Source organism: Aythya ferina (assembly GCF_964211825.1).
Source record: "Aythya ferina genome assembly, chromosome: 19".
NCBI classification, from domain to species: domain Eukaryota; kingdom Metazoa; phylum Chordata; class Aves; order Anseriformes; family Anatidae; genus Aythya; species Aythya ferina.
In genome coordinates, this window is record NC_140309.1 from 4,251,342 (window position 1) to 4,272,615 (window position 21,274).

At 43.1% G+C, this 21,274-nt stretch overlaps 1 protein-coding gene across 4 annotated transcripts in view; it reads right to left on the reverse strand.

The window, feature by feature from the left end:
- Positions 1-21,274, reverse strand: part of LOC311421272 (uncharacterized protein) — a 223,185-nt gene that overhangs the window by 158,579 nt on the left and 43,332 nt on the right. For 2 of the 4 annotated variants that reach the window (XM_084492971.1, XM_084492970.1), the window contains exon 5: positions 17,122-17,218. The exons of the other annotated variants lie outside the window; for them this stretch is intronic. In XM_084492971.1, the coding sequence (XP_084349097.1) occupies positions 17,191-17,218 (28 nt within the window). In that variant the 3' untranslated portion in view covers positions 17,122-17,190. The remainder of the gene's footprint in view (positions 1-17,121; positions 17,219-21,274) is intronic. 4 annotated transcript variants of the gene reach the window in all.

Below are 21,274 nucleotides of genomic sequence, written 5' to 3' on the forward strand. Positions count from 1 at the left end.
AATGAAAGCCATTTTAGGAGCAGAACCATGTCTATATTAAATCACCCATACCAGTATTTCCTCAGGGTGCTTGTGCTTTTGCTTCTTCAGGGTTTTTGTTGTTAGGTGTGGGGGATTTTGGTGGCAGAGTAGGTTGTTGTTTTTACTGTCAGACAGCAAGACGTTCAACCATGACAAATGTCTTCAAAAGGCAGAGTTATCAAACTGCTAGTTCAGCTTGAAGCAATGCCTCTGAGGGAAGAATCCAACAGCCTGCTGAGATGGGGTTGCACCGCTCCAGTAAGCCCTGCTCACCACAACCCGGGTGATGCAGATCTTAGCTCACCATCTCTTAGGTCCCCGTGCAATGTTCTATACATTCTCCTCTGTACTTTCAAGTTTTACGTGCATATAAACTGGAGAAGGTATAGAAGACTCATTTCAATACAAACATGGTCATCTTTCATACACCCACATCTTCTGAGATTTCTACTCTAATTCTCAGAAGAAATCTATACTCCCTATGTTTATTTTTTTCCCATATTAATGTTGTAGAAAAAAAGAAACAATGGCTATTGATTTCAGCTATAACTGCCCATTATTCTGCTTTCAGCATGACATAGTTCAGTAAAATGAATAGAAACAGGAGCAATGTTTTACAGTAGTGCCACATCAACGATCGGGAGACTAATCGTATCTTATTGAGCTGTGAGCATCAGCAAGCTCAATACATAAAAACGGAAGCTATGCCCTCAAGCCACATACTTAGTCAATCTATTTAACACATACTCTATCTTTACATCATAGTACTACATACGTTCTGTCCAATACTCTGATGAAGCAGTTATGTTATAACTTGGGACCTCACCACGACTCTCTCCTGTTTTGCCACCTACCTTCTACATCAAGCAAGTAATATAAAAACTGAGTAAAAATCTGTGACGGTACTTTTAACCTTGAAATCACTCACTGTGAAAATGTGAATAGATCAAGAATTGCTCTTATTTTTCCAGTCTTGCCTCTCATCCAAGCACATGGATTTAAACAGTTACATGCCTATCTGTAATTTATTGGAGCATTTGCAGCTTACATCATAAATACAGGCCTCGCCTGCAGGAAAAACAATGACTAATAGTTGAAAGAGCACCTTCCAATTAGTCATCATGAAGAACACCCATGCGCACTGCTCAGTCCTCAGGTGCCAGCAAAGTCCAATAGGGAAGTCTGACAAGAGATATTTCATCCAGAGAAATACATCACTTACAAATGGCAACAGCAGTTACATCAGAGACTGATTTTTCTCTCTAGGTACATACCAAAAGGAAAACTTATGTTTAAAAAAGTTCCCAAAGATGTGAACCCATTAAGGAAGCTGACGGGAAAAGCTGTGCTCTGAGCTGTGTTCCCACCACTCGAACATGCTGCATTCTGCTTCAGAAGACCCACGCCAGACTGTATTTTCTCTTTCCAATTTCAGCATTAAGCCAAGAGACAAACAGTTATGGGAGCCTGGAGAGGCTGCCTCTCGGAGGCAAGTTGCTGCTCAACTGCCACCTTTTGTTTGTGCATCACGGGGATTCTGCTCTGGCCATGTGAGCAACTCAGCAGGACGCAGTAATGGAAGCCCTTATTTTTCACGTTCATTTCTCCTCTCAAAATGTGGCAGCCTTGCCAAACACCACTCAGAATTCACCGAGGTGCTCTCTGGCATCCCTGCCACAGGCTGTTGGACCTTGGATCAATCTGCTAAAAAACAGTCAGTTGGAAAGCATTTGCACATCTCCAAGTCAGGTTTACTGAAGAAGCCTTTTGGTCAAGACTCTGTTCACTTCCATGGACCTCCTTCCAAGACACAGTGCAGCTCCAGCCTCAGTTCAGACTCTGGAGATGAAGACTACAGCTTGCTTGTGCTCTGTTGGCTTAGAGCAACATACGGCATTTTGCAACTAGAAATTGCAAAGACAAACTCAAGGGGATGTAGATTTACCTGAGAGCAAAGGGAGCCATGGTACCTTTCCTCTCCTCCTCTTCATTAATAGCTGGCTTAGCACATGTTATGCATCATCTGCCATGGCCACAGGCAGAGGCTGTGCAATCCCACTGTTTAGATCAGGGCTGTGCCTGCTTCGTTTTCACAGCTGCATATGGTCACAATTAACAGCTTGCTTTGGAAAGGCACAGGGACCCTGGAAACACTGCACCTGGAAGGGCTTCCTCGTCTTTCTAAGCACTGAAAGAGTTTTGTGTTAAGAGTCTTCAGCGTACCCTCTACTAATCCAGGTGACATTTCTGTAGGATTTTACTACAAATTTTATTTGCTCTTTTGGACAATCTGGAGTTCATGGAGGTTAAGATATGACCTGGCCAGTTCTTAAGTCAAGTCCCTTCTACCTGGACAAGTGGCTAGGAAGAATGTAAGAACAGAGATCTGAGAAAACCTAACAGTCATCTCTGTTCAAATAAAAAGCATGTTGTCTTCCTGAACACATTATGCTAAATCTGCATGTAAATTAGAAATGTATAAATAGAATTGGGCATTAACTGACATAAGATTTTTATATATATTTTTTTAATGGGGATGAGGCAGGGGATGTTGTTATTAAAGGAGTTAAGTTCTAACATCTGTTTTTAATTCTACCAGCTTATTTGTCTGTTTATACCTACAGGCTTTCAAGACATCATTCAACATCCCTAATTAAAGCTGACAAGTTTTGTTCAGTGCAATGCTTTCTTGCATCCCTGCAAGCCACTTACTGATGTCACTGCTGTCATTGCAGGTGACATGGCTTCTTGACGGAAAGATGACATGGGGCCAGAATGCCTCCACAAGGGACAAGAAGAAGTTCACTTTGCCCCATCAGACAAAGGAGGGAACGAGCAGTGGATGGCAGTGACCACTGCTCTGTCCACAAGCCTTTACCTCACCTCCAAGCTGGGGCAGTATCCTAACAGTTTGCTATTCTGGCTGGCTTGAAGCACAAATCTATGGCAATGCTCCCAAGCATCTCTCTAAAATGCCACAGAAATTGGACTCCAATTTAATAATATGATACCAATTGTATCTGGAGAATGCATGCCATGTTATAGACACGCACGCATAATCCCATCTGCAGTCATGCCCTAAGGAAATGTGGTATTTGTTCTTCAGTAAAAAGAGCACAATGCTCATTCTAGAGAGTAGCACTGCATATGCAAGTAGTCCGTGGCTATGAAAGCAGCTGAGATGCTCTGACATGATGCACTTTATGGAACAAGCCACAGGACAAATACCAACAAGTTGTTTAATTGCTTCATGCTTTGGACTTTAACCTTCACAGATTCAGCCACAGATACCATTAGTTAGCCATTTCCCTACGTTTTTCATTAAAATGAAAAACCACCCACAGAATTCTGGTGGAAGGTCAAGCAGACCAGGGACAGCTGGTTACAAAATCCCAGTCTCAACTCTTGCACCACACACTTCTCATCATAAGCCCACTGTCACTCACGCAACCAGCATACGGTGATAGCTGTGCCCCACGCCGGGCTGCACAGACTGCTTTCCTTTCTTCATGTGGGTCTCTCTAAGAGGGCAATCCATAACCACGCACAGCGTCTTATTTGCCCCACAGATTCCAATCCCACCCCCCAAGAGTTTCACAATCAGAACAGACTTACTTCTCGGGACTACCAATATGCGTTAAATTGTATTTTTAAACCTGTTTCAGTCTGGCAGAGAGCTTTTGTTACACACACATACGGTGCTTTCTACCTGGGGGCCTGGCTCCCTGGGTGAGGTGTCTAGACAGCTCTGCAGTGGCAAGAGCTGCACAGCCCCGCGTTGTACTGAAGCCGCCAGTTTTAGCGTTAGGAGTAATTTCATGCCCCAGGTTGCCATAATCAAACACATCTGTTGCATGGAAATTATCCACTGGCAACTTGACTGCAAAGCACAACATGCCCAAATTATCTGGGTTCTGAAGATCAACTCCACTTCCTAAAAGACTGCATTAAATACACAACAAACGCCGCCAACATGCTTTAGTCATACCAGAATTCCTGGGAGATTCAAGGAGATCCAAAGACTCCCTTTGAGAAGGACAGAGTTCAGGAAGGATAGCTTTGACAACTAATATTCCAGCAGCCACAGCACTGCATGCCAGAAATTAATAAATAAATAAATAAATAAATCTGTATTTCAAATACTTTCACAAAAACAAATTAAAACACTTCTCTCAATCCTCTAAAACACAAAGAGTTGTGAAGAAAACAACTATTAAGCCAAGTTTTAGCTTCATTTGTCTACAGCTATACTTCCATAGTTCAATGCAAAAAAACATTATGACAGATATGCAAATCTGGTATTTTCAGGCACGAAAGGTGAAATCCCTGTATATGAAAGGTTGAAGTCTGATCTTTAAAAGAAGCCTGCAGCTGGTTTCTGTCATCTTCCTTTCTCTTCTTGACTCAATAAACAGATCCACAGCTTAAGGAAAATGATGATTTTGTCCACACAAGGAAAAGAACAACACGCCTCCCCAGACTAAACTAAAAATTCAACTTTTCCTTGTGGGAAAACACTTTGGCACTTCTCAAAGAAAAAATGGGGTAAGGGGAGTGGGAGGGTTGTCCAGATTTTCAGATATTTATTACAAACCTTTCCATGAAGGTGAGAGAAAAAAAAATAAGTAATCCTATGCAAGTATTTCAATTCAGAACACTTGGGATGTTCTATGCTTTCTGTCCTTATGTTGTTCAGTGCTGTTACTGAACTAACAGGGAGATGTTTTTTACAACTACTGCTTTTGCTCCACATAACCTAAGTAAATGTTCTTTCTTCTCATTCTTACGCTCAGGATGATTCCTGTACTGTTCTCTTTAGCTCCAGGTCTAAGACATACCATTACTTATTGGCTGTATTACATGGGCCTAGAGGGCTGGAAGGCCATAGGATGCTGAGAGCCCCTGGATTACCCTTGCAGACAAGCCTTTGATGTCACGGGGTGTCACGCCCTGTACTTGTGAAGGCCACAGAGCAGGCCATCTCTCTCACTGGGGCCCTGCACTGTTACCTCGCCTCCTGCCAAGCAGCAGAGCTGGAACAAGACGACTTCTGTGCAACACCCACCAGCAAAGTGCCAGCAGCACCCAGAAGCACAGACAAGGGCAGCCACTAGCCACCATGAAGCTCCCCAACCACCTCAGGTGCTCAAGTTATGAAGCTTGCACGACACACAGAGATGAACAGGGCCCAGAGAACAGCTTCCACATCAAATCCTCAGGAGCTCCAGCAGCTCACACAGTGAAGGTGCACAGCATTCAAACTGATCTCGCAGCAGCTTGCTACGATGATATCCATTTTTCAAAAGTTAGAGCCAAAGAAAAATTTCCTTAAGGAGACCTTCTTAAACATTTCAGATGTATCAAAATTAACAATTACCTACAATTTTATCAAAGAACTCACAAGCAAAACATTTCATCTAGAGAAGCAATACAAAACTGGCAAAGCACTCCTTCATTTGAGCAATGCTCTGGGGATGCGAGCACTCTGCGCTTCCTTTTTAAATGTTGAGCTGCCTAATTGAAATGCAGCTCATACAGCACCCAGGCTCACTTCTGGATCACTAAGAAATTGGTCCGATTTGAAAATGTCAGGATCTGGTTAGCAATTCAAATGACCACAGTGGTAATTACGCCTTTTCATGTTCCAGCATGTTGCACTGCATCAAAACTGACACAAATGCCTGGTTTTATAATATCACAGCATGGAAATAAATGTCCAAAACGATATGAAAATGTACTAGTAAGAGATTAATAACTGTTCTTCTAGGAAGAAAGATGGCTCTTTTCAACCAGTATATTTAAAAAAAAAAAAAAACCTTCTCTGATAGCATCTCTCCTTGAGGGAAACTGAATTATATTATCACTCATAAGCTATAATCATTTCTGTCAGCACCAGTCAGAATATTTGAAGGAAAGGAGGAGGAGAAACAGGGAAAGGGTTGGGGGAAAGAAATAGTGCAATCTTATAAATAAGTCCAGAGAGATACTACTTAAAGGTTCCCCTCCAGCATTTTGTTCTCTCTCCCACCCAGCACAGTAGAACATATTTCAAGTGTTTTATTTTGATCATAAAGTGGAGGAATTATGTGGATAGGGAGCAATGCATCATGAGCGATGTGCTCTGCTCTACAATCTTTGGTACCAATGTGTCATTTTGAAATATGGGCCTAAAGCAATATGGGCAAGGGAAACTTTTTTCTTTTGCAGGGAAGTAGGAGGGGAAAAGGTCTTTCAAAGTCTAACATGCCCCCAGAAGTCTGTTTATGAAATAAATTAAATAAAGCAAGCCATGTCTTCAGCAGCTCTCTTGCGCAGCAGCCAAACCACATCCCAGAGTCATTCAATTGCCTCCCAGATATAGGATGGTTAAAACAGATCAACACTTGGTACTTCTGCCTCCTGCAGGAAGCACATGGGCGGAGATCCCAGCCAGCACATCCCTCGAGCAGCTGTTTTGTCATCTGACAGATCACACAACACATCCCTGGTCACACACATGACAGAGCACAACGAATGAAGTGGTGCCATGTCTCCACAGGTCAACTCGAGCCTTCGAGGAAGGCCCCCGCTGCCTCTGCACTCTGGTGCTTTCTTCCCACCTGGCTAGAGGTGTGGGTGCCACTGTCCAGAACAGAAGGTAGCCATGGAGTTAAAATGGAGAGGTCTTCTTGGACAATACCATACCCTCACCCCTACCCCACCAGTGTTTCTGTTGTGTTTTTTTTTTTTTTTGTCTGTTTTTGTGGGGGGTTTGTTTGATTGTTCCTGGCAGTATCCACTAATTCAGCAAACAGGGAGCACTGCTAGAACTGCCAGTCCCTCAGCCCATTATCCACCAATACCCTTACGGACCCACGGCAGCCCCCATTCCCCAGCACTGCTCAGGGGTACGAGGCAGAAGAGGCTGGATGAGGATGAAGATGTTTTTAGTTTGCTTTTAGTTCTCACTGCTTTAGTCTGCTAGCAATAGGCAATCAATTGCATTTACCACCCTTACGCTGAGTCTGTTCTGCCCATGATGGTAATGCCCTGGCCTTATCACAACCCACAGCCTTTACTTCATATTTTCTCCCCCTAACCCTTTGAGGAGGGAGAGTGACAGCGCAGCATGGCAAAGCTTAGGCAGCTCCAGCATGAAGCCACCACGCTGCCACTCTGTCATCTTCTGGCAAGAGGGATGTCCCTGAAATCACCCCAGAAGCAGACCCGTGAGCTGAGGACTCCCCACCCTGATCAGATGAGCCAGGAGGTGAGAGCAGAGGAGACTGCTGCTTTGATCCACTTTGTTGGGGGGCATAACACGGCTGGCCCAAGGAAAGGTGCTGTGGTCAGCAGGAAGAGCTCCCCTCCCACTGCAGGGCTGCCCCAGGCCCCAGTAAAATCCAACAGAAGCAGAGCAGACAAAGCAACAATCAGCTGCTTACCTCAGGAGGTACCACGGCCATTTAGACAAAACAGACTGAAACGCACAGGTCTCTGCCTTGCAGTGTGCAGAAACACGTCGCAGCAGAGTCATGAGCTCACTACCATGCGAGACACCGTCATACATGGAGGCACTACCATCTGTGATAAGCACGGGGAGAGGTGGGAATAGTGAATCTCTGCGTTCCCAACTTGTTATACAAAGCCCTTTAGATGCTGGATTCAGCAGAAAGATGTCCTAATCTCTGCCACTATCTTTTATGACTTAGAGCACACCCTACCTCCATTGCCCTATTCTAAAACAGCTGCAGGAACAGCTGTCTACCTTAACCATGTACTTTGAGAGAAACAAGTGCAAGTCTTCAGTTACAACAGAAGCCTGAAGTATTTTCTCTGCTGATCACTTGTGAAGCTTAGCTGCTGCAGAGACAAACAGCAGCATGTTTATGAAGTGAAGTTTACCAAAATTCCAAAACCCCAGCTAGAAAAGCTTCTGCCACATCACCTTTACTGGGTACACTGACACAAACTTGAATTTTTAGGAGAGCAGGCATGATTTTAATCAGGTGACCAACACGCAGCAGTCTACCAGCCTTCCTCCCTTAGGCTACCAAGTTAACCCCACAACAGTTCACTTCCCTTTCTCGAGTACAAGTACAGGCCTTCAGGGGCTGCACATTCTACTCAGGAGTTCAAAATTGTGTTTACAGAAATGTGGGGTTTGCTATCAGAGGAACAATAATATCCACCTTCCTTATTTAAAGCAATTCAGCTGCAGATTCTGCAGAAAGTAGCACCTCACCTGGCTCATTACCTGATGAAATGTGTTAGGTACATCTTTACTTTTAAATGGGTGGGCATAGTCTGCCTGTATTGACTGTAAACCTTCACATGCACGTGAGGTGCAAAAGATACCCTCAAACACACTCCAACATCCTGATCAAAACTTCCAAACCATCACTGCATGGCTTCACTATTTTATTGACTGGACTCCAAAGAGCTCTAAAAACATGAGGAAGTGACCAGTACTTGCACGCAGGGGGGAGACCACAGCATGGCACAAGCAAGCCCAGGTGCCAGACGTGCCCAAGCTCCAGGTTCCCGGTTACTGGACCCAACAAACTCAGGTGCCAGCTTTTCTCCTCAAACTTGTTTACTGCAAATGCCACATCTTACTGGATTTTGAATCCAACTTCCATCATTGAGAAAATAACCAAATTCAAGCCTCTCTTGTCTACACTTAGTGAGAACATTACAAAGGAATAAAAACACATAATGAAAGCATTCAAGACCAAGTGCCACACAAAGCATGAATCACTCCAGAGCTACAGGAGAAACTGGCTGCCTAACGTCTTTCTGCCCAGCTAAAGAGGTGTTAATACACGCTATCACCCCAAGAATGTTTTCCAACATTTTCACGAGATAGGTAGATTTTGCAGAGAACTGACTTAACTTTATAGCTCCTTCCAGACTTGGGAGGAAGGGAACCACAGTCAAGATTGCAAATCAGGGCTCCAGCCTGACAAAGCACGGCTGCAGAGCTATGCTCAGCCAATCCTTTCAACACCATCTCAGCAAGAAAATTGTCTTGCAATGGTATTACACCAAATAACCGTAAAAGCTTAACCTTCACTCTTGCATAAAAAGTATTGATTGGAAATATACTAGCTACCGACTACACTGGGGAATTAATGAACTACCACTGCACCACAAACCAGAAATCCCTGGGATTTTCATCTAGGTAAAAATCCCACACAGTTGGGACATCATAATATTGATGTAAGATAAAATAACCAGGAATTGGTAAATCAATGGGGACTATGCAGGAGAAAGTATGCTCATCTGGCATAGGATTATTGAGAGCGTTTCTTGTCTTCAGAAGCTTGGAAGTAAATCAGAAAACTGCAGAGTCACCTGGAATCCATTTCTGCTAGGACCATTTTGGTGAAAAAGTGCACACTTGGACAATGAAATAGTGCACAGTAGTTTAAAACTGATTGTTTGATATCAACATGCTAATTCTTCTTGAATCTTTACTTTTTAGATGTAGAAGTAAAACTATTCAATCTCAGTTTAAAAAAAAACATTCTCGAAGTATTAATAAGTAAAGATTCTCTTCCAGGTTAACATTCTGTTCAACTTCCATTTTAATATCCTTTTTTTCCCCCTCTCAGTTACAGTATTTAACTAGTCGCAATAAGAATCATAAAGTTACTCCTCCTGACTTCAGTTCTTGTACAGGTAGAGCAGAGCAAGCAAAATATTGTTCAGTTACCTGGGCAGGCTGCTCTCAGATCTATGCCCGACATCTTGGCAGTTTCTAAGACTTTGTTTGGGAAAAGAGACTGAACAGGACAGAGGCAGGAAAAAAAAAAAAAAAAAAAAAAAAAAGCAATAGCCACGCCCAAGAAAAAAAGCTTAAAATAGATCTTTTTGCCCTGTAAAGATGGTTAAGTACCCAAGAGAAACTGGAGCATGAATATATGGGAGGTGACCTGGTCATGAACATCTTGGTTCTGATCCCGCTTGCACCTCTTAGGCCCATTGGGGTGCACAGAACCCACTGAACTGCAATAGAGCTTTAAGTACAGGATATTACTCCTATACACACATTTATTTTCTTTCCCCTCCAGCCCTTCTCTACTGAAAGAAAAAACTTATCCCAGCCTAGTAGCAATTTAAAAATTACTGATGAGTTACTTTCAGCTTTGCACATACCTGAACATACACAGTACTACCTAGTATTGAAATTTAGGCCAACATTCATGACCTTATATTCAAGTACAACGGAAAAAAAACTAACATTACTTATACGATAGATGTGCTTCCCATTACAAAGTGCCAAAAGCTGAGATCCTCCATTCAGGCAGAGTGCCATCCTCAAGGCAGGACCTCAAAGCCGACAGCTGTGCTCAGCAGGTCACCGTCACACTCCCATCAGAATTTGCAAGAACACACTTGGATGGCCACCACCCTTGTTTTGCAAACAGAATAGAAAAGAAAATAATCAAAGCGGGAACTAGAAATAAAAATAAGAAGCAACTCCTTTAAAGAAGCCCGCCTTATACAAGACAGAACCAAGCAAGAAATGCCAAGGCTTATTCTCTAAACTTGTTTCAGCAGAGACTTTTCCAAACAGGCCTTACCATAAGAAGGGCCCACCACATGACACAGGCTCCTAGGTGTGAGTTACAAACAGTAATAGTAGTAGTAATAATATTCAAAAAAAATTGGCAGACTGGATTCCCAATGGATGCAAACAGCCTAACAATTAACAATGAACACATGTTTGAAGTCAACTTCAAGTAATATGCTAACAAGAATTATGTGCATCTGTTTCATGCTCCCTGAGAATAATGCCATCAAAACTGAATTCAAATGTTTCAAAGCTACAGAGAGCCTGAGCGCGTCTTTGACTAATTAAAATTAACCACGTTTCTGAGGTCACAAGCTTACCCCTTTGGACATTAGCAAATTCTGGCTAAGGTCACTTCATCAAGCAAAATAATGAATGTCTATGTTCAAAAGGCATGCACAATACATTTATTTAATTAACACATTACTGGTTTGAAGGAGATTTATAGCATCATTTGAATTTTGGAAGACCCACAATAGCTCTCTTCAGTCATAATACTGTGGAGTCATAACAATATGCAATAAAAAAACAGGTCAACACCAGACCTTAGCTGAATTATTAATTAGGGTACAATATTCTTTGATATGAAAACAACTTACTTCTAGTAAATCGCATATATTAACTTCCATTTGCTTTATTTTTAATTCAAATAAACAAAGAAAAATATAGATTTAGCTGTTTTGCATGTGTATTACTGGGGTTGTTGCATTAAGTCCCTTAAGTTACAGATATTCTTTCTTAGGTGAAACGAAGAAGGGGAGTGGACTATCAGAATTTGCCTCTAAACAGAAAATTCAAGACAGTGCAACAGCTTACAAGTTCTTCCAGGCTTCATTTTTCTGTAATATAATAACAAAAGGGGAAAACTATGATCATGATGCAGAAAATACAGAAGAGGCTTCTCAGCCTGCACCACACAGAAAGCCAGAGGAGCCTAATGAGCACGGATTAAAACCCGGACTCTACCAGGGGTGTTGCCCGAACACCCAGGGGAGCTGGGAAAGCTTGGCCGAGGTGTGCAGTTACCAACTGCCTCTGCACCAGGGGCTCCACTTCGCAGGGCAACTGCTGCCCTATCAGGAAGGGCCTCTGGGTATCATTGCAACACCAATAAATAGTTAGGTGAGGAACAGACAGTTTTAAACACCATTATTTCCCTTGCAAGATATGGAAATACATGCTAAACCCTCCCCTTGGGACCCCTTCCTATCTGAACACAAATTTACGCGCTATGTTCCAACTGTCCCACATGACCACGAGCCATTTATTTAGTTATTTTAACATATTGGCACCAACAAACTGAAACCTACTAAATGAAAATAATCTCCTTATGTCATGAAGTGGAAAAAAAAATCATTTTTACCAGACACTGATCTGATTACTCTATGAATAAAGCTCATCAGTGTAATTACACAGTGTAAAAGTGCATGCTGCAGACCCACAGATGAGCAAGGACAATACTTCTGTGGGTGCCAGCTGTGTTTCAGATTCACTAAACTAGAGCTTTACATAAAATTTTCTTTAAAAAATTATATTGGTTTCAAAGTATTCTTTCAAGTTCAATTACGTAAAAAGAATTGGAAGAAGTTTCCTATCATTTGCTTTCCAATCAGAGCAGTTAGTGAAAAGCTAACAATTTTCAAGATGAAGCACAGTAATTTCATGCGTTGTGGTGCTACGTCAGCAAAGGGCTAGATTTAGAAATACCGAGTCCCACTCCATTGCCCTGAGAAAGCCAATCAGCAGTGCACTGTACTGCTATAACACAGACATTATTCCCACCATGTAGTATTTTGGCATTAATATGCAAGCCTGCCAAAGAATCCAAACTACAGAAATACTGTTAATGTTTAAAAAATAAAAAAATCCATGAGGTACGCAGCATCCTTGACTAATTAACCAGAAATAGATGAGGATGTAGCACTGCTCTTTCTACATAGAGCACTTTGAGAGAGAAATGTAAGGGACAGCATGATAGCCTTTTCCTTTTCATGCCCTGTGGCAGGCAAAACTTAATCTAAAACTTCCCAGGACCTCGGTGTCTGTGATCTGGGAATTCCAGCTTTGCCTTTACCAGTTCATCCAGCTCTGAGCTGAAGCATCAATGACATTCTCATGAATATAGGCTCAGCAGTTCTGGGTTGAAAACCACTTAGACACTTCTGGCTGGGTATCCTGCCCTCAACAAATGTATTTGATGCTCATGTATAGCCTCTTGGCTGCTTGCTTCCACAGCCATCTGTCAGGATGGCGCCCTGCCTGCTTACTAGGTGATGTGCCAGTTTTACTAGCGCAGAGATGCCAAGAGTAGGTGGTTTTAAATGCACAGCCAGCACAATGGTTCGCTGCCATCTTGTCTTACTGCCCTGCCTCCACGATCTCACTGAAGGCAAGGAGGAGGCCACACATCCACCCAGAGGCCTCGCCGAATGCCGCAGCTCATTAGCACAGGCTTAAAACGAAAGGAGAGCATCAAGAGATGAACAACTACAAAATAACCCACTCCTCAACAGCCTGCAAACATCACAGCTGAAAACTTGCATATGGGCTTCTCTGCAGAGCGTGCTATAAACCCTGGAGTGAACTCTCTCATTTCAAAATGAAAATGCCTCAATGCCGTTTCACATGAAAAGCAAATTAAAGCCACTCCAGCTCTGAAACAGTTCCTGTACAGAGAGCTTTAACACATTTAATTTGATACACAGTCAAAATTAATTTCTAACAACTTTTCTGTGTTTTCTTATCTCCACAACAGAGACAAGCTTTAAACAGAGCTGTTTTACTGCCAGAGTGTGATTAATAGGGATGTAAACAACTCGCTCTGCTGTAGCTTCATGCCTGTGAAACTTAAAACCCTGAACAACAAATGCTCGGTCTTCACTTCTGTGTCTGTCTCTCAGTCTCATGCCTCCCTCACCCTAGTACAAAGCACTGGGTGTCTGCAAGACTGAGGGCACGATCCTGCACCGTGAGTGGGGCGCCCCTTGGCCAGGGAGGTCGTGCAGACCCAGTGAGCAGCAGTGCACACTCCCGGAGCTCCCCCAGCATGTGGCAGGAGCCAATTCCACCTGGTAAACAAGGTGGAGCAATTTCCACGGGACGGGGAAGGACTCTGCAAGTCTCTTCCTGCTCACATTTAAGGTATCTGTAAGGAAAAAAGCAGCAAAGAGGAGGTTGCAGGCTTCAGGTATCACAGTACCTGCCCTTAAGGCAGGCTTCGTGCTGCTGCTCTCGCTGAAGCAGCGAGCACCAAGGTGGAGAGCTCTACCCAGTGCCCAGCCTCAGCGCCATCTGACAGGCTCTGGACTGCTGGCACAGGCAGAACATGTATTAAAAATTAGCCTCAAGGCTAACAGCAACAATGCAGGACAGATCAAATCACACAACATTAAAAAGCAAAGCTGATGGCGTTCCAATACACACACAGGGTTCCTCTGAGGAGGTGAGATCCAGCCAGCACACATAAATACGGCTGACCTTGTTTGGCAGAGACTACATTTTTGTAAATACATTTGATTTCCCCAGTTATATGGCACACAAAGGTGCCAATTTTGAAACATTTGAACACTGAGTGCAGAACAAATACTTTCCAGCCCTCAATTAGGACTTCTATCCTATTTGGATGAAGCCCATTTGGAGAAGAAAAAAGAAAAACACACACACCTCATGCTTAGACTTTCAGACCCCCCAAAACAGACTTACCTTCTCTCCACTCCTCTCCCCTCTCTCCAGACCTTTCTCTCACTCTCCCACTCCAAACTCCTGTCCAGTTCTGAGATCCAGCTAATGCCAGAACCCCCCAACACACTCACCTACATTTGCCAAGTCAGCTACAGCACCTCTGTCTGAGCACCAGCCAGAAAGGCGGTTCTGAGCCCACCACGTCGGGAACAGCAGCCAGGCTGCGTACACCAAACTCCAGGAGGTTCCACCCCAGGACGGTGCCACTTCCACCACTGGGCACATCCTGTTCTGACAGCAGGGGCTGGCACTTGAAAGGAGAGGATTTCACATCGAATTTCACATTTGCATTATCAGGTGCATGAGTGAACTACACACACAAGGCCAATTGTTCGTTTGTTCCACACTGTAGTTGCTGTTATTTATGGATGTTTCAGGTCCTTGCTACATGTAATTGAGCATTATTAACTACACCACTCAAATGTTTCAATACAAAGACATTTCCTCTCATAATTTATTTGTGAAAGATAGAAGAGCTGTGAAGAACGCCTTTATATGGATAGTTCTAGTCATGAAAACACATTTCAAGCCTTCCCACAATTGTCCATGCTTTCGGGCAGCAGGCCAGCCACACTAACTTGCACCAGCCATTTTTAATACCTTCTTTAACACCCACCATGGCATCACCTAGACTCTCCCCTTCACTTAGCCAGCTACAGACCCTGAAAAATGTCCCTTGGTAGTGCCAAGACGGGCTGTATGGGCAGCTACATTCCCCTTTCCCAGAACAGCAGCAGCAGAGGTCCCCCCGAGGTACAGCAGCAGCTCCCTCCCCCAGCTTCTGGCTGGAGCATCAGAGCACAGGAGGGGGAACTCTCAGCACGTGCTCACAGAGCTCACCAGCTAAGCAGGGCCATCAGCAGGTAGCTTAAAATCAGTAAGACACATCTAACGTGCTGCCAACACTAAACTGTGCTCCTGAGCCCCAGATTAAGGAAAGCAGACAGCATTTATCCCTGCATCTCCTGCCCCCCAGCTCAGCTCTGCTCCTGGCTCCTTGATGGCACAAACAGAGCTGACTTGGACCAACCTCTGACAAGAAATAAGTCACAAGAAAGGTGAAACTCCAGTGCATTCCCTGCCAGTGCCGTCTGCTCAGGAGGTGGGCAGCATGTTCTCCAGGTCAAGACGTGATTTCCATTCAGTGGACGTGTTGCTCAATGTGTGCATAGTTCCCTGCAGTATCTGTATTTATCTCCCTTTTGAGAACTCATTGCACATTAAGCTAAATTCCTTCCATTCTTGATATTTCTACACCATAATTACATTACAGATTTCATAAGCTAAAGCTGTGAAAAGCAACAATCCAGCTCTCTTTGAATGGGAACAGATTACACTTGCTCCAAATTCTATAGAATTTGTTTATGTTTGCATGATTTGAAAACCGCTGTGGGGAAAGAGGATTACTGTAACCACCATGTTTGTTTGGTTTTTCAAAGTGCTTGTTTTTCCATCATGCAGCAGATAACATCTGTAGTCATCATGCCTTAGTACTGTGAGCCTCCAAGACAGATAATTATAGCAGAGACGGACAAGATAAGGCTTGCTGGAATATCTCAGCTGATGCATTCCCCTGCAAGCATAAGAGTTTCCAGTGCTGTTGTTTACTGGTACCTTGCTCAACTTAGTTTTTCAAGACCTCCCACCACTTTCCTCTGAAAGCTTTTAATTCTTCAGACAATTGTGTGTCCATCTCCATCCCCCCAAAAAACAAAACAAAACAAAAAAAAATCCCTTCTTTTAAGCCTTTATTACAGGAACCATCCCTATTCTGGGAAGAAAAGACAGAGTATCAGGGCAGGCAGGGAGAGCTGTGTGTGTTCCTAAGTCAGAATTGCATTTCCCTGCTTGCTGGGGACTTCACACTTCCACGAGGGAGATGCTGTTCCCACTGCCTGGAGGACACCAATCTTTAGGTGACCCCATGTAGCATCCTCCCCTCCTGGAGCCATGCCCTGCCCCAGAGCTAAGAAGCCTGCTGCTTGGGATTCCCTTTGAAGAGGCTGAGGCACCTGTTCTCCTGCATGAAAATCAGATTTGTTCTGTCAAGAGATGTCCTTCAAAAGGGTTAGGTGCACGCGTACACAAAACATCTTTGACAAGCCCAGTTCCCAGAGAAAGGTCGCAGTGGTGCTGCAGAGCACACAGCTGTAGGTTACACACAGCTGCAAGTCACAGCCTGATATGACAGCAATCAAAGCGTACCGGCAGCGCGCAGGAGATGCCGCCATACTATACAAAGCCAGGTTTTAATCCAGTGTACCTCGTAGCCACAGAAAGGCAGAGGAAAAAAGTCATTCAAAAGGCTGTATAAAGCCAGTCTGTTCAAAATGTTTAATAAAGCAATTACTGAAGTATGAACTAAACCCACAGAGTATTAAAAAGGCAAGCAAGCCACTTTTAATTGAATACAAGCACTTTTTAAAAGCTCTGCAAAGCAGGTACTGTGTGTATGAAGCTTACTATTTCATCTAGACATGCCTTTAAACGTGAAACATAGCTGAACAATGAATCCCTGGCAGAAGCAGAAATATGTTTCATATAGCTAAAAAAAAAAAAAAAAAAAAATCAATGAGAAACTCTGAAACTGAACAACTCTGTTAATGGCATACCTACATCTGCAGTGGTGCAGCAAAAAGGACTGCCAAGGGGCAACACGACGTAGGAAGTTTTGCTGCAGATCCATGTTTTGAGAGATCAGTAATGACCCCAAACCACTGCGCTGTGGTGGTAACACAGGGGACAACAGTTTCAACATTACCCCCTGGAGTACCTGTAGGCAAAATAAACTCATCCCATACCTGAATAAAAATACATTCTTGATAGCATGTCAGTCCCCCACGGCTTTAACACCTTTGTTCTTATGCTCCTTAGAAGTTAGAAACAATTTGCATGTCCCTGGATATAAAAGACAACATAAAATATAATCAAAATACAATAAAACTTCCACCTAGTGTTAATTGAAACAAACCAGGAGAAAGCTCTATTACTGAGCACGGTAAGCCACTATAGCTCCTGCCTTTTATTCTGTTCATGTCGTATTACAGTGATTTGGATTTTGCAGTCTTTTCTCCAAGGAAATTCTTAATATGAAGGGTGGAAAGCTAGTGATAATAAAGATTAACATATAACAGACAGAAAGCGCTCCTTCTGAGTAATATCTCAAAGGACTACGTTTTCACTTAGACACCTCATTCTTTCCTGTAGAGAATCTGAAAACTTTGCCTAAATATATCCAACCCCACTGGATACATTTGGGCTTAAAAATATCATTTCAGTAATCATAAAACCATTAACATATGAGAAGAGCTAGTATTCCTACAGTAATACCATTGCTGCCAGAAGTAATTGCACATTAGTTAGCATATAGTCCCTGTAAGAAACATTCACATCACTATACAAATTGCTTTTTTAAAAAATAAAAATTAAGCTTTTATTCCTCCTAATGGCAACAGCACAGGTCCTTGGTGCATTTAAGAAGGTTTAAATCAACTCTAGTTTCCCAGAGTTTTAAATGTCTTCAACCTTGTCCAAGCTGCTGCAGAAGGAAGAATTTAGCAGCTATAATTACAAGTAACTTTTTAGAACAAATACATGTGCTTGGAAAAATCTATTTTAGGAAACGTCAGCTTAGAAGAGGCATTAGTCCAGCTATTACTGACACCTAGCAATAGTCAAAAATGAAAGACTAGAAAGCAATTCATTTTCTTAAGTTACCTCCCAAAAATGGAGTCCCAAACTCATTTTTCACATAAAAATGGCAGCATTGAGAAAATGCCCAAGGATCAGTAGATGAAAAGTAGTTTGTTTTCTGAAGAGAAATTAAAGAATGTAGATGACCATTCGTATTAATGGTAAGGTCAAAACATAACTACTGTTACCATCCCTACCAGAGATAGCATATTTTTGATTTACAGGTGATGTTTAAGCTATTTTGTGAGCAAAAGCAAACCATACAATACGTACCCAGAACCCCCAGTTCAGGGCTGCTATAACTGTTGATTTGTGTCCAACAGTAGCTCCGTAAATACGCTCATTTTTATCTCTTCTACAGTCCCAACTGACTGCGAAACTACTTTCCCAACCCACCCAAACGTCAGTCAATGTGGAAATGAACAAGTCATTCAAGTCCTACACTGACAGGCAGGCAATTCTGCCATAAAATTAGCACTTTCTCTTCCTTCTGTAGCAGTCATTATTGTCAAAATTGAAGTCCTGTAAGAAGGAAGTGACGTCTGTGCGTAACAGTATAATCGAAGGAGACACGGGGTTGAAAATCAAACCAAAACTGTGCAAGGTGAGATGGCAAGGGAAGGAAATCTGACTGGCTGGCTAGGGGAGTTATGTGCTCTGTCTTCTTGGTGAAGCAAAATGCCAGAAAGAAGCCTCAATGTTAAGGTTAAAATAATCAATCTCATGTATTAGCTTACATTTCAAAAGACACCTGATCTAAATCAGCGTGACATTCAAGCTCAGAAAACATTTCAATTGTCTTCTTCAGGTAAAAATATACATGGAAGTCAGCACAAGTTTTTCCCATATTTTGGTCTGCAATTATACCATTTTGGAAAATAAATTATCTATGTTCTGTCACTGCTATAGTTTCCTAGCTGGCTGAATATCCTTCCTGATATTACCTCCACTTAAAATACATCTAACTGGCTTTGTTCCCAAAATGAAGATCAAAAACTCATTAAGAATGCTAAATTAGTGACAGGAATTAACACCTACACATGATGAAAATGAACTTGTTTATTCTGTGAGACAGGGCACTAATTTATTGCAGACATCGCCTTTCTAAAGTTAAAGGAAATATTCTTATTTATATGGATGAAATACAAAAACTTACCCAAGCAGAAGTCACCGAGTATCTTAAACAAACAAAATCCCTTACCGTTCTTGCCATCACATCTTTCCAATCTCACACCAGTTTTAGTTTTTTGTTTTAACCAATCTAGTTCCCAAACTATTTTTTTCCGTGTTTACTGCAAGTAAACTTAATATATTCCACAGTTAAATGACAGCATCTTCCTCAAATAACAATTTCATTTAGCACTCGAACTCAGGGATCCTCGAATCAGTCTGAACAGAACAAACCACTAACCTTTCCCACTCCAAAGGAGCTAAGTGAAGCCATTCTCGGTTGAGAAAAAGGGGATGCCCACAAGGGCTACTGTGTGAATATTCATGACGTTGGCAGGAATGGCCACAAAAGTTAGCATATGTACAGGTTCTCCATTGCCAGTTTTTCTGGGGATCCAAATCCATTTCACTATAGGAAGCTTCTTGGTGAAGCACCATACCCTGGTCCCACACAGCCATAACCTATTCTACACAGTTTATCTTGCTGTTTTCTGCATCTCAGACTCCCTTCCTTCACGGATGCTAATCTCCTCCAGGTAGAATGTGGCTTAGCTTTTTTAAAGCAGAATATCTCATACCTGAACAGATTCCTCGATAATTCTGTGCAGACAGAGTCAAAATGCCAAAAAAAAGAAAGAGCATGATGGAAGTTACGCTGCATCCAGCCCACCCACATTAGCGTACAGGCCAGCACATAAATGGCTTAAACATCTTTTAGTTAAGAATCAACAGCAAGAACTATTGCAGTGATCTCCTAACATGTTTTCAGGGCTTCTGTTCTGAGGCTGCAGAATGTGATAAATTAGTAGGGGTTTGTTCATTGTCCTTGAGAATTTAAAGAATCTACTGAGGAGATAAGGTTTCACAACTCACGGCATTGTAACATGGGGACAAAGCAAGACATCCTGTTTTGCCCCCACCTGAACACAAGCACAACGCATGATCACCGGAGGAAGAACAACGACCCCCAACAACAGACTGCGCAATCTCAGGACAGGTCTCAACAAGTCGACAGGTCTCGACAGGTCTCGACAAGTCTTGACAAGCCGGAACTTCAATGCTATAAAACAGCGACACTGGAAAGGGGAAGTTGCGTGCTGTTGCGGAGCGGAGACTCCCCAGCCGCCCAGCGCTGTTTTGCTTGTGTCTGCTTACTTGATTAATAAAATAATTACAATAGACCTGTAAATTGTGTGGTCTAATTTATAACAATTTGGTGCCGTGACTCGGATGAAGGCAAATCTGATTGAAAGACCTTCGGAGGGGGCGCCCCGCTGATTTCAGCGGCCTTCGCTAGGACTACTTTCAATCAAACCCTTCACCGACGAACCCAAAATTAGACACAAGCAAATAAAACCGGTAAACCCCAGGCAACCTTTGTGCACGAAGCCCGAACGAAGACCCACGGGGTGGGTAAGTATAGGCCGGTGTTCCGTTCGGTTGGGGTTGGGTATCCCGGAGCACGACATTTGAGACGTCCAAGTGCGGACGAAGCGAGTGCGGACCCCTCGGTAGTGCGGTTCCCACCTCCCGCGAGGGACTGGGCCACGAAAAGGGGGAAGCGTTGTGTGTGTGTGTGTGAAGGTGCTCCGGAAGATGGGACAGAAGAAAAGTAAGCCTTCTGGCCCCATGAGGGAGGGATCCAATGCTGTAGGGATACCCTCTGTTCCTTCTGATAGTCCGTTAGGACAAATGATTAAGAATTGGGATGATTCCCCTTCTAGGCGGGGAAAGAGTAAAGTTAAAAATGATTTATTATTGTATAGAAGTGTGGGGCAACAAGCCCATCAAAGGGGACAGCGTTTTCTGGCCCCCGTTCGGCTCCTTTGAGGATTGGGTATGCCAAGCCCTCAATATTTATGTTAACTCTAAGGAGCCCTTTAGTTTGGAAGAAAGTGAATATGCGCACCTCTGGATAAATTCAGATACGAGGACGCATCTATATCCTCTAAAAGAAAAAGGAGGGTGGGATAAAAAGAGAAAGGACTTAGAAGTCCCGACATCGCCCCCGCCCTATATTCCACTGCCCGCACCAACGGCTCCTGTCCTTAATGGACTCCCCGAATTAGCAAATTCAGGAGAAACGGAATC